The sequence below is a fragment of the Muntiacus reevesi genome, chromosome 10, assembly GCF_963930625.1.
Source record: "Muntiacus reevesi chromosome 10, mMunRee1.1, whole genome shotgun sequence".
NCBI lineage: Eukaryota > Metazoa > Chordata > Mammalia > Artiodactyla > Cervidae > Muntiacus > Muntiacus reevesi.
Genome location: NC_089258.1, coordinates 32,497,687 through 32,511,324, shown reverse-complemented (window position 1 = coordinate 32,511,324; position 13,638 = coordinate 32,497,687). Strand labels below are relative to the sequence as shown.

At 36.0% G+C, this 13,638-nt stretch overlaps 1 protein-coding gene and 1 non-coding gene across 7 annotated transcripts in view; one reads left to right on the top strand and one right to left on the bottom strand.

The window, feature by feature from the left end:
- The window catches only part of PTBP3 (polypyrimidine tract binding protein 3), an 87,832-nt gene that overhangs the window by 17,225 nt on the left and 56,969 nt on the right, over positions 1-13,638 (top strand). For 4 of the 6 annotated variants that reach the window (XR_010664652.1, XM_065947613.1, XM_065947611.1 and 1 more), the window contains one exon: positions 3,572-3,656. Coding sequence is in view for 5 of the 6 variants with exons in the window: in XM_065947611.1 (XP_065803683.1) it covers positions 3,572-3,656 (85 nt within the window). In the remaining variant the exon portion in view is untranslated. Of the gene's footprint in view, positions 1-3,571; positions 3,657-13,638 lie in introns of those variants that run through there. The other 2 variants (XM_065947614.1, XM_065947612.1) reach the window with 1 other exon arrangement.
- On the bottom strand, positions 1,320-1,392 carry TRNAF-GAA (transfer RNA phenylalanine (anticodon GAA)). Its single transcript has one exon. It is a non-coding gene; the product is annotated as a tRNA-Phe (tRNA).

Below are 13,638 nucleotides of genomic sequence, written 5' to 3'. Positions count from 1 at the left end.
CGCATCTTAGTAGTCGCTTGTAGTATACTAGTAACTTGAAGTTACTCTGTATTGTTAAGCAGAAGTTTGAGATCTCTTACAGTTTTATCTTCATTCAAAAAGAAAAGATTGTCTCTTTTACTTCTGAATATTTATTCTATGGATAGAATATAAAATACAGAAAATACTGTATTCTAAATGCAGCATAATTTTGGGGATCCATAAATTACATGTGATGCTAATATTGAGTAGTAGGGAAATGACCCAGCAATACCACTTCTTTGCATACACACTGAGGAAACCAGATCTGAAAGAGACACGTGCACCCCAATGTTCATCGCAGCACTGTTTATTATAGCCAGGACACGGAAGCAACCCAGATGCCCATCAGCAGATGAATGGATAAGGAAGCTGTGGTACATATACACCATGGAATATTACTCAGCTGTTAAAAAGAATTCATTTGAATCAGTTCTAATGAGATGGATGAAACTGGAGCCCATTATACAGAGTGAAGTAAGCCAAAAAGATAAAGAACATTACAGCATACTAACACATATATGTGGAATTTAGAAAGATGGTAATGATAACCCTATGTGCAAAACAGAAAAAGAGACACAGAAGTACAGAACAGACGTTTGAACTCTGTGGGAGAAGGTGAGGGTGGGATGTTTTGAAAGAACAGCATGTATATTATCTATGGTGAAACAGATCACCAGCCCAGGTGGGATGCATGAGTCAAGTGCTCGGGCCTGGTGCACTGGGAAGACCCAGAGGGATTGGGTGGAGAGGGAGGTGGGAGGGGGGATAGGGATGGGGAATACATGTAACTCTATGGCTGATTCATATCAATGTATGAGAAAACCCACTGAAATGTTGTGAAGTAATTAGCCTTCAACTAATAAAAAAAAAAATAGTAGGCAATTATAGAATTTAAGAATTCATTAAATTATAATGGAGACTAACAATGTGACAAAAGCTTATCAGTTAAAAAGATTACAGAGGAACATAGATTGATATTATAACTTTGTACAGTGTGTATTAGGATAACACAACTATGAAAATGATCTAGCTAATTAACATCTAAATATTTTCCTGATATAATTGGATAAGTATGCAAAAATGTTTAAATGAAGGTGGTTATAGTGAAAAATTTGACCTGTTTTTTTTCTAAACAGATATCATCAGTGTGCTGAAGGAAAGTTCTAATGCCTCATTGTTTATTCTTCTTATGTCCTATTCTTGCCATCCCATGGACTGTAGCCCTCCAGGCTCCTCTGTCCATGGGATTCTCCAGGCAAGAATATTGGAGTGGTTGGCCATGTCCTTTTCCAGGGGATCTTCCTGACCCAGGGTTTGAACCTGGGTCTCCTGCACTTCAGGCAGGTTCTTTACCGACTGAGCTACCAGGGAAGCACCTCTTATTCTCAAAGGTTAATCATAAATGGAACTTTATTAAATCTCTTTTGTAGTCCTTTCCATTTTAATTTTGTCAAAATCCAGTCTTTTATCAATTTATCTGACAGAGGGAATTTACTTTTTGTTGGTATCAAAAAGTTTGCATTTCTTTTTAAAACTTTAAAAAGTTTCCTTTATTGAAAGAATATTTTTACCTTTAGGAGATTATACTAATTACATTGTGTGCGCATAACTAGATCTCCCCCATGACTCAGCGGTAAAGAATCCGCCTGCCAAGCAGGAGACATGGGTTTGATTCCTGGGTCGGGAAGATCAGGAAATTTCTCTTCCACTGTCGGGGGCCGGGTTTTGATCTTTGGTCAGAGAACTAAGATCTCACAAGTGGTGACGTGTGGCCAAAAACATTGACCAAGAGCCGAACAAATTACCATTTGAAACAGGTTAGTTTTAAATTTATACATGTTGTTTATTGTCCTTCCTATATATAAATGTTTTAATCTTGGTAATAGACCTCATGGTGACAATAAAAAGGGTAGTCCCGCTCACTTATCTTTTAGCTTTGATAGTTCAACTTTGAAATTGATCAAACTCATACCTGAAAAAGAGTCTAAATTACTTAAAAGAGTAGTTATTTAAGAAATAATACACAGTAAAGACCATTTAAGGAATAATGGATGAAAAGTCACTTATTTAAAGGATTTGGCCAATATAGAAATAAATTACATCTTTTTGTTCAACTTTTAATATATGTATATATGTATATATCATATATCATGAAAAAGTATATATATATGTATGAAAAAGTCAAGGAGTGCTGCACAAATTATTCACATGCAAATGCTTAAAAATATACTACAAAAACTTAACATGCTTAATATACCAATTGTATTTAAAATACACTAAATATACTTAAAAGTATACTGCAAAAATAATAATCAGGATACAACCCCTGAATGTGGTTTTTGGTGCCTCAGATATAACATCTCAGAGGGGAGAGATCTGCGAGAGCGGCCTTAGCACTGGCTTACGGGTGGTGAGCTTCTGTTGGGCAGCTCGGCTGGCCGGTAAAGCTGGGAGGTCCCGGCCGGGGGCGCCGGTTGGAGACATGATTGCAATGCGGGCCTTAGGATTTGAGCCAAAGAAAGAAGAAATTTAAAAGACGATAGCTGAAACTGACAAAGAAGGAATTGGCACCGTTAGTTCTGAAGAATTTTTTGCCATAATGAGTGTAAAAATGAGTGAAAAGGATGAAAAAGAAGAAATACTGAAGGCTTTCAAATTATTTGATGATGATGATATAGGAAGTATATCACTGAACAATTTCAAGAGGGTTGCTAAGGAACGAGGGGAAAATTTAACAGATGATGAACTTCAGAAAATGCTTGATGAGGCTGATCATGATGGGGATGCAGAAATAAACAAGGAAGAATTTTTGAAAGTGATGCAAAAGACCACTGTTTGTTAATACTGTCTTTTGTGCCTTCTGGAAAGTTGTTAATAAGTTTGTATTTGTTGTAAGTTCCATAATAGCTGAATGTATTCATTTTCAGTGTTTAAGTTTATATACATAAGCTGATCTCTTGATGTCTAATCTATGTGAGAAGTTACATGTTGCTACCAGTATGTTGTTAAATCTACAATGTCAAGTAATAAAATGTAGTGACTTTCTTAAACTCTGAATCTGAAGAACAGTATTAATTACAAGTGCTGTTTTTAGAGCCCCAGGTTCTAAAACTTAGATTTAACTTATGGAAATTGGCCCCACATCATAAGCCAGCCATTTCCCTATTATTTTCCTTTTGTACAACTCTAAAAATGCACATTTGCTTTTTAACTGATTATTGAGATATGTAAAGTCTTAAATAAAACTGTCTGGAAGCTTCAAAAAAAAAACGTCTCAGAGGGTTTGATCAAAAAAGGTTATGGGATTATGCTCCCAATTATGTGATGGCAATTCTGTTTTTTATCATTAACAACCATGTAGATGTGTGATAATTTTCCTTTACTGTTCTCTTACAACCTTTAGATGTTATGGTTCTTGAGGAGTTCTCCTTAAATGCCGTGATACCAGATTTAAGTAATAGTACTAGCTTTTAATATTTTTTAGTAGTAAATTTATGGATCATTATCAGAGATTCATTTTTATTAACAGAATATTGCTCTTGCTTTTCAGCGGGGGTCTGATGAGCTTCTTTCTTCTGGCATCATTAACGGACCTTTTACCATGAACAATTCCACTCCTTCTGCAGGTGTGTATGGTGAGTTTTATTTTTTTTTTTCAAAATTTGAGAATTTTCTTCCCTGGGTTTCAAACATTTTTTCCACAGTGTTCTTATTTTGCTGATTTTATAACATCAAGTGCTAATATTTATAACAAAAACTAAAATTTGTGGCAGTGAAGTTCATATAGATGAAGTTACTAGTTACAGCACTCTTAAATTTTAAGGATTAATTTGGATCTAATTTGATAATTCCTTTTTTGACTGACATTCTTTGTTAACATAATTGTGATAAATTATCAGTAAGTTGGTGATCTAGAACTATTGAGTAAAATAGCTAGATTTAAAAGCTTGCATTGAATGATGATCGCTTTAGAAGTATTAAAACTAAATTAAAAATTTATAAGCTCACATGATTTTAAAACTAAATGTTCTTGAAATTTGAGGACTGTAAAATGAATTGGAGGAGTGAAGTACTGAAGAGATAGCAAGGGGGTTACGAGGCTATTGCTGCACAGGAAATCCTGGTAAGGGAGGAAAATTTGTACTGTAGCAGTAGCAGTTGTGATGGAGAGAATTAAAGAACTTAGAGGTGAAATTGATGGTAATTGGTGATTAGTTGAATGTTTGAATAAGGAATTCCATTGATGATTTTCAGATTTTAGATTTGGATAATTGTGTAGCTGAATTGTAGTGCCTTCGTTTATATTAGAAAATACAGAAAGAATAGGGTTGGACAACATAGCATGTTCAGATTTCATATATTGATTTGAAGTTCCTCCGGGAACATCCAGGTGGAAGTGTCAGGTAGGTAGTGGGTTCTTCTGGTTTCAGCATCATAAGAGAAATTTGGAAATCAATATCATACTCACTTAACCATGGAAGCCATGAGAGTAGAGAGTCTCAGAAAAGGTGAGATTTTTTTATCCAAATGTTTTTGGAGTTCTAGGAAGTTAGAGAATGAGTGGACTTCACCTTCCAGATGCTGATGTCTGGAAGAGTGAACAACCTTTACGTGAGAAGCCCTGTAAGAGAAGTGACAGTCAAGATGAAAATGAGAAGAAAAGTCAGTGAAGAGACCAAGAGTATATGAGCATTGCTCAGCCATGGAACATTACTCTACAGGATTTGTTGGTGGGGCAGAGCAGGGGATTTGTTCTTGTGGAAGTGTGAACAGTAGATAATAGGAGCAGGAGACTAAAAGCTCTCTCAAACTTGACTTGGCTTCAGAATCATCTGAGTGTTAAAGCACAGTTGCAGAGTCCATCCTCAGAATTGCTAGGCCAGTAGATCCGGGATGGGTCCTGATAATTTTGCATTTCCACAAGTTCCCAGGAATGATAATGCTAACATTTGAGGAGCCATACTTAAAGAGAATTACTGAATGAAGGAAATAACTAGAATCTGAAGTTCTGAAATCTGATTATCCTCTTGATCTGTTAGACTTTTTAAGGAAAATTTGGCTCTTACTCCTAGAACTATGGTACATCTAGGGTGGGGGCCCATGTGTTTGCTTTTAACTTTAAAACTGAGGTCAATTTGTTTGGTCATATTTACAAACTACTGGAACAGATGACCAGAAAGACTGACATCTTGATTGATTGATTGATTACTTAGGAAAAGAAAGATGTATGAGCTGTGAGTTTATCTGGCAGCATAGTCCGCTGTGTTTTGTCTTTATGTTTTGAATTTCTTCTTGTATCCCATTTCATTCTAGGTTCAGTGTTTTTAGGTTGACAGTTATTTTCTCTTAGTACTTTGCAGGTACTATTTTATTATTCTTTTAGCCTCTGTTGTTGAGAAGCCTTTGTCAGCCTTCGTTATTATTATGTAGATAGAATTAATTCTCTGTAGTTGTTTTAACATTTTTTTCTTTAATTTTGTTCTGTGCCTCTAGCTATGTCTAGGTGTGGATCGCTGGTTCTCTGAGGGTTCACTAAAATAGCTTGGGAAGCTTTGAAGAAAATACAGATACCTTGACCTACTCCACACCAATTCTAAAATTGCTGGTTGGGGAAGGAGAGGCCTAGGTACTGTTTTTCAAGCTTCTTAGCTGACACATGGAAGGTACAGCCAGGGTTGAAGACTATTGCTGCAGACTTACTTTCCTTTATCCTGCTTAGTAGTGACCCCAACTTTCCACAGAATTGCCTCCTTCTGGAACTCCAGTTAGACATGTTTTGGGCCACCTCATTTAGTCCTGCATTTGTTTTGACCTCTTACATTCATTGTCACCACTTTCTCCTTAAAGTCCTGTATTTTGGATAATTTCTTTGAAATGGTTTTCTGATTCACTCATTGTTCAGCTTTGTCTAATATGCTTTTTAATCTTTCTGTTGAGTATTTGATTTCAAGGCATATATTTTTCATTTTTCTATGTCTATTTGACTCGTTTTTTAAAGACCATCTAGTTGGGTTTTTTTTTAATATCATGTTCTTTTCTTATGGTTTCTATTGTTTTTTCCTCTAATTTTTAAATTATTTAAAACAATTTTTATAGTCTCAGATTTTACAATTACGGAGTTGTTAGGGGTTCTAATATTCCTGGGTTTTATATCAGCTAATGTTTGCTTATGGTATATTATTTTTACTTGATTTATAATTTTTGGTTATGAGATAAACTTCAACTAAATTATTTTTTTCCTTCTGTGAGAATCTTTTGTGTTTGCTCTGCCAGATTTGCTAGGGTAGAAATGGCAACCCACTCCAGCATTCTTGCCTGGAAAATTCCCTGGATGGAGGAGCCTGGTGGGCTATAGTACAAGGAGTCATACAGAGTCAGACACAACTGAGCATGCGCATATGCATAGTATAGTTCTGCTAACATATCCTAATGTATATGTTAATATACTGCTTTGGGGATTCATATCAGAAGAGAAGAGAAAATAAAAATCTGGATATTTACATTTCTCCTTTCAGATCTCTGAACAGACATGTACTTCCTTGTTGAATACCTGTGGTAGATGGAAAATTTCTAAATTTAATTTGCCTTGTACTGAAAGGGGGCCTCCTAAGGGGCTGGCCTGTTGGTACCTAGAAATTTTACTTCTATTTTTTAGGTCACCTATACATTAAAAATACTTTTGTAATACTTGATTCAATATTTGCAATTCTCTGAAAACTTCAAAAACTAAAGATTATGTTACTCTTAGTTCTTGACTCCTTTGAATAAATGTTTGATTGATTTTGAACAAATTTTATTGGAAAGTTTCTAAAGCTCATTTAAAGAGTTTAATCCCATTGTAAGATAGTTAAGTAGTTCTTCAAAGACACAAATAATCTTAAAAATCACAATAATAATGGGTTGCTAAAAGAAAGCCATGTGTTGAAAGATCTTTTTGTATTCAGTACAGTCTTCATCACAAAATTTTTGTAGTTTCAGTTTAGTTCAGTCACTCAGTCATGTCCAACTCTTTGCGACCCCATGGACTGTAGCACACCTGGCCTCCTGTCCATTACCAACTCCCAGAATATACTCAAACCCATGTCCATCAAGTCGGTGATGCCATTCAGCCATCTCATCCTCTGTCGTCCCCTTCTCCTCCCACCTTCAATCCTTTTCAATCTTTCCCAGCATCAAGGTCTTTTCAGATGAGTCAGTTCTTTGCATAAAGTGGCCAAAGTATTGGGAGTTTCAGCTTCAGCATCCAGAAGACTCGCAAGAGTCTTCTCTAACACCACAGTTCAAAAGCATCAATTCTTCGGCACTCAGCTTTCTTTATAGTCCACAACTCTCACATCCATACATGACCACTGGAAAAACCATAGCCTTGACTAGACTGGACCTTTGTTGGCAAAGTAATGTCTCTGCTTTTTAATATGCTGTCTAGGTTGGTCATAGCTTTTCTTCCAAGGAGCAAGCATCTTTTAATTTCATGGCTGCAGTCACCATCTGCAGTGATTTTGGAGTCCAAGAAAATAAAGTCTCTCATTGTTTCCACTGTTTCCCTGTCTACTTGCCTTGAAGTGATGGAACCAGATGCCGTGATCTTAGTTTTCTGAGTGTTGAGTTTTAAACCAACTTTTTCACTCTCCTCTTCCACTTTCATCAAGAGGCTCTTTAGTTCCTTACTTTCTGCCGTAAGGGTGGTGTCATCTGCATATCTGAGGTTATTCATATTTCTCCCGGAAATCTTGTTTCCAGCTTGTGCTTCATCCAGCCCAGCGTTTCTCATGATGTACCCTGCATATAAGTTAAAGAAGCAGGGTGACAATATACAGCCTTTACATACTCCTTTTCCTATTAGGAACCAGTCTGTTCCATGTCCAGTTCTAACTGTTGCTTCCTGACCTGCATCCAGATTTCTGAAGAGGCAGGTCAGGTGGTCTGCTATTCCCATTTCTTTAAGAAACACAGTTTGTTGTGATCCACACAGTGAAAAGCTTTGAGACAGTTAATAAAGCAGAAATATATGTTTTTCTGGAACTCTCTTGCTTTTTCGATGATCCAGCGGATGTTGGCAATTTGATCTCTGGTTCTTCTGCCTTTTTTAAAACCAGCTTGAACATCTGCAAGTTCATGGTTCATGTACTTTTGAAGCCTGGCTTGGAGAATTTTGAGCATTACTTTGCTAGTGTGTGAGATGAGTGCAATTGTGTGGTAGTTTGAGCATTCTTTGGCATTGCCTTTCTTTGGATTGGAATGAAAACTGACCTTTTCCAGTCCTGTGGTCACTGCTGAGTTTTCCAAATTTGTTGGTCATATTGAGTGCAGCATTTTCGCAGCATCATCTTTTAGGATTTGAAGTAGCTCAGCTGGAATTCCATCACCTCCACTAGCTTTGTTTGTGATGCCTCCTAAGGCCCACTTGACTTCACATTCCAGGATGTCCAGCACTGTAGACAAATGTTTTACACTTGTCTACGTAAATCATATGCTTTGCCTTCTCAATGTAATCTTAGGAATGATGGCAAAGACTATTTATTGTGTACCCAAATACTTTCTATTTTCTTAAGCAACAGAGCCCTAATTTTTATCAGGGCATGTTGTCTCCCAGATTAAAGGACTACTTTTCTAGTCTTCCTTATAGCTAGGTGTGCTCATGTGATTGAGTGCTGTCTAACAAGATATAAGTGGAAGTGTTACATTTCTATATGGGTTTTCCTCTTTTTATCTTTCTGCCTATAGGAGTGCTAGCTTCCATCTGTGAGAAAAATGCTCCAGAAATCTGCCTTTGAGTTTATTGCTGAATATTAAGCCACACATGTCTGACCAATAGGGATGGTATTTCAGCTGTACCATAAAGACTGTTCTAAACCCACCCTAAAAAGACTTAAAATTAAGCAAGCTAAAAACAGTTACCTGATCTGAAAGTAACTTTTTTCTAGAAAGAATCTGGCACTTTAAAGGAATGAAACAAATGCTAGTGCTCACAGTGTTGAGCATTTAACCAAAAATTGCCAGACGTGGAATGAACCACAAAATTGTGACCCATAGCTAGAAGAAAAATCAGTCAACAGAAACAGGTTTAAAAAATGACATATGATGAAATTAGCAGATTTGGACTTTGGAACAGTTACTAAAGTATGTGAAAGGACTTAAAGGAAAATATCAACAAGGAGAAAATGGAACTTATAGAGATAAAAATATAGCATCTAAAAAGAAACAGGCATGGCTTTAACAGCACTAATATTCTGTAAAAGAAATAATCAGCGAATTTAAGTCAACAGTAGAAACTAAACACAGACCAAAAAAAAAAAAAAAAACTGAAAAAAAAATCAGAGCCTTATCAACCTGTAGAACAAAGTAAAGTGGTTCTAAACATATGTATATTTGAAGTCACGGGAAAAAAAGATGGGGATTGGGAAACAAATATGTCTAAAGAAATAATGACTAAAAATATTCCAAATTTGGTGGAAACTGTAAACCCACATATCCAAGAAGTTCAATGAACCACAGGCAGGATAAACACAGTGGAAACCACACCAAGGCTCATCGTAATCAAATTGCTGAAAACCAGGAATGCAGAACAAATCTTAAAAGTAGCCAGAGGAAAAAAAGTCACATTTTTCAGAGAAACAAAGATAAGAGGAACGAGAGTTCTTGCCCCCAAATGGTGCAACTCAGAATACAGTGGAGAAACATCTTCAAAGTACTGAAGATAAATAGCAATCAAACTGAAATTTTATGTACAGTTAAAATATTTTTCAAAAGTAAAAGCTAAAGCTTTTTTGAGGCACACAAAAGCCGAGAGCATTTGTTAGTAACAGACTTAAATTTTATGAAACGGGAAAGGAAATTCCTCAGACTTGAGGAAAATGATACCAGGTGGAAATTTGGGTCTACACAAAGTGGTAAATATGTGGATATGTGACTTTTCTTCCTCATGTTTTTGGTTAAGTTGAAAGATAATTGAGGGATTCTGGGAAGGTGGTAGAGTAAGAAGCACCAGGAGTCTTTCTACCTAAGCGACAATTGGGCTGGCAGAATCTGCCTGTAACTAATTTGGAACTCTGAAGTCTTTTGAAGGCCTGCGAGCTCCAGGGGAAGACTCGGAAGGTAAATTGTGGTTAATTATGGTCAATTTTAGCTCTCAGCACAGTAGCAGCTACCATCCCTCACCCTCAGTCACATGGCAGGCAGCTGTGTGAGTTCCAGAGCAGCTTACAGATAGGAGCCAGGGTGGGCAGAAAGGATCTGGTCTGTCAGCTTCAAGGATCTGTGCTCTGATTGCTCCTTCTGATCACATAGATGTGAAGAGGCAAGCAGCCGTTGTTCTTGCATCCTCCCCCTTCTGTCAGCACCCCTCACCCCCAGTGTATGTGACTTTCGCAGGATTTAGTTGGTGTTTTCCACACCTTCCTCCCCTTCATTTTCCTTCCCCTGCACCCTTTTGGGAAGCAAATATTAAAGACTAGGACATTAAAAAAACAACTGCATCTACAGAGAAAATTAGAAGGTAATAGTGCATGCCCAGGAAAAGGCTCAGAAGACACTTGAGAAGGACTTAAATTTACACCTTAAGCTTATTCTTGGCATAGAGACAGTCCAGAAGAATCAGAAAAACAATAACACCAACAAGAAAACCCCGAGAAAAGGGAAGAATCTGATTTCCAACATTACCACAATACGAAATTTGATGAAAAATATGAATATAAACATCAAAGAACCTTAATGTACTCCAGGTGAGATGAATTCGATGAGACCCACACTGAGACACATTTGAAACCAAATTTTTGGACATCAGAGAGACAGAATCCGCAAGGCATTAAGGGAGAATTGACTCATCACATGCAAGGGATCCTTAATAAGAATATGAGCAGATTTCTCTTCAGGAACTTGGACAAAAGTCAGTGGGCCAGTATATTCAAAGTTGTAAAAGAATGTAAGCGTTAACCAAGTGTCCTATGTTTGGTAAATGTCCTTCGGAAGTGAGAGAGAAATTAAGACATTCCCAGATGAGTAAAAACTGAAGAGGTTTATTGGTTAACTAGATCTGCCCTGCAAGAAATATTCAAAGGAGTCCCTTGGGGTGAAATGAAAAGACACTAGACAGTAGCTCAAAGCCTTTTGAGGCAATAAAGATCTCAGTGAATGCCATTGTAAAAGCCTATATCATTCAAACAATGGTTTGTTATCCACTTTTTCTTCTCTGCAGATTTAAGGGCCTAATGCACTTTTTTTAAAAATTATTAATCTAAAAGCTCTCAAGTGACCTGGTTTGTAGCTCCACATTTTGTTTTCGACATAATTTAGGAGACTGATAACATTTAAATGAATTGTTAGTTTGTTTTTCTGGGCACACATTGTTTAAAGATCTACTTTTGTGATAATAGTGGAAAGTGGTGGGGACAGATCTACAAAGGAGCAGAGTTTTTGTATGTTATTGAAGTTAAGCTGGACTAAATTCAAATTAGAGTGTTATAACTTTAGGATGTTAAAGTAATCCCCATGGTAACCATAAAGAAAATAGCTATCTAATATGCTCAAAAAGAAATGAGAAAGAATACTTAGGGAGTAGACAGAATCTTAGAGAGAGAGAGTAGAATGGTGGTTGCTAGGGACTGGAAGAAGAGGGTTTACAGAACTGCATTTAATGGATATAGAGTTTCAGTTTTATCAACATAAGGTGAAAAGTGCTGTGGAAATGAATGGTTGTGATAGTTACACATTATGAATGTATTTAACATCACTAAATTCTGTGTTTAAAGATAATGATTTTATGTGTATTATACCATAGTAAAAAAAAATTTTGATAAGAACTATAGAATGCTCTCTGTGGAAAGCTCCATAAGATACAAGGGATTAAAACAAGATGCAGAAAGGAAAAAAGGTAATTGACTATTTAAAGCAAGATAAAATTAATATAGTTGGGGGGTTGTAGCAAATGTGAAAAGTACAATATATGACAGTAATACAAAGGATATGTATGATAAGGGAAACAGATGTATACTTTGAAAAGTTCTTACATAATACCTACGTATTATAGTATTATTTTAAGGTAGACTGGGGTAAGTTAAAGAAACTTACTGTTGATTAAACTCCAGAGCAATCACTTAAAAAAACTAACCAAAAAAGTAACATTATAATTGAAAACCAGAGGTTATCTACCATTTATGTGCATGTTTTATGTGTGACGTATTATGTTTTCTTGATAAATTGAACCCTTTACCATTATGAAGTGTCTTTCTTTATCCCTAGTGATATTCCTTTTCCTGAAGTCTACTTTGATGGTAGTACAGCCACTTTATCTTTCTTATGATTAGTGTTTACATATTTATCTTTTCTCGTCTTTTTAGCTTTAACCTGAGGTTTTTATATTTGAAATGAGTTTCTTATTCACACCATATAATTGAATTTTGCTTTTATCCAGACTGTTGTAACTTCTGCCTTTCAATTGGAATCTTTATGCCATTTTCACTTAATACAGTTATTGATATGGTTGGGTTTAAGTCTGTCATCTTGCTGTTTGTTTTCTATTTATATTCATTCTGTTTCTGCTTTGTGTCCTGTCTTTCTTTAGATTATTTTTTATATTCCATTTTATTTATCATTTATTACTTTGTATTCCATATATTTATTTCTATTTCTTGATACATATATATATTTCACCTAATTATAGAGCTTCAGGGTACATAAAGAATACTAACAACTAAACAAAGAAATAGAAAAGTCCACAATTAGAGCTGGAGATTTCAATACTCCTCTCTCAGTAATTGATAGCCTGGTACATAAAAACTAGTTAGGATACAGAACAGGGGTTAGCAAATTCTCCTGTTGGCCAGATCCATTCCAGTTGCTCATTTTTGTATTGCCCATTAACTGAGACTGATTTTTTACAATTAAAAATAAACTATATTACCTCCATATTATTCTGTTAAAATTTTTTTCACTATTATTTTTTGACCCTATGGCACAGCGTGTGGGATCTTAGTTCCTCAAGCAAGGTTGACCTGGAGCCCCTTACCTTGAAGGCATGGAATCTAACCAGTGGACCACTAGGAAGTCCCTGATTTTTACACTTTAAATGGTAAAAAACACAAAGAATATTTTGTTGTGATTGTAAAACTTAACATGAAGTTAAATTTCATTGTCTATATATAAAGTTTTATTTGAACACAATCATGCCCACTTGTTACATATTACCTCTGGCTGCTTTCATTTTATAACCGCAGAGATGAATAGCTGGGTCAGAGCCTGTATGGCCCACAAAGTCTAAAATATTTATGTGACCCTTTAAAAGAAGTCTGTAGGTCCTCTAACACTGAAGTTTTCAGTACTCTCAACCAGCTTGATTCTAATTGACATAATGGAATAGTCTCTCCAGCACCATCAGGATACATACTCAAGATCACATGAAGTGGTCTGCAAGGTAGACTATATGCTGGGTCCTTAAATAGGGTCTCAGTTAAACATGAGTGCATTAAGGTATTAGAGTTGTATCAGAACTAGAAATTTTAAAAAATTATACTCAAATATTTGAGAAGAAATCTCCAATTGCTTAGAAAAATAAAGTAATACAGGTATACATGAACATATATCCCCTCCTTCTTGAACCTCTCTCCCATCTCCCTCCCATCC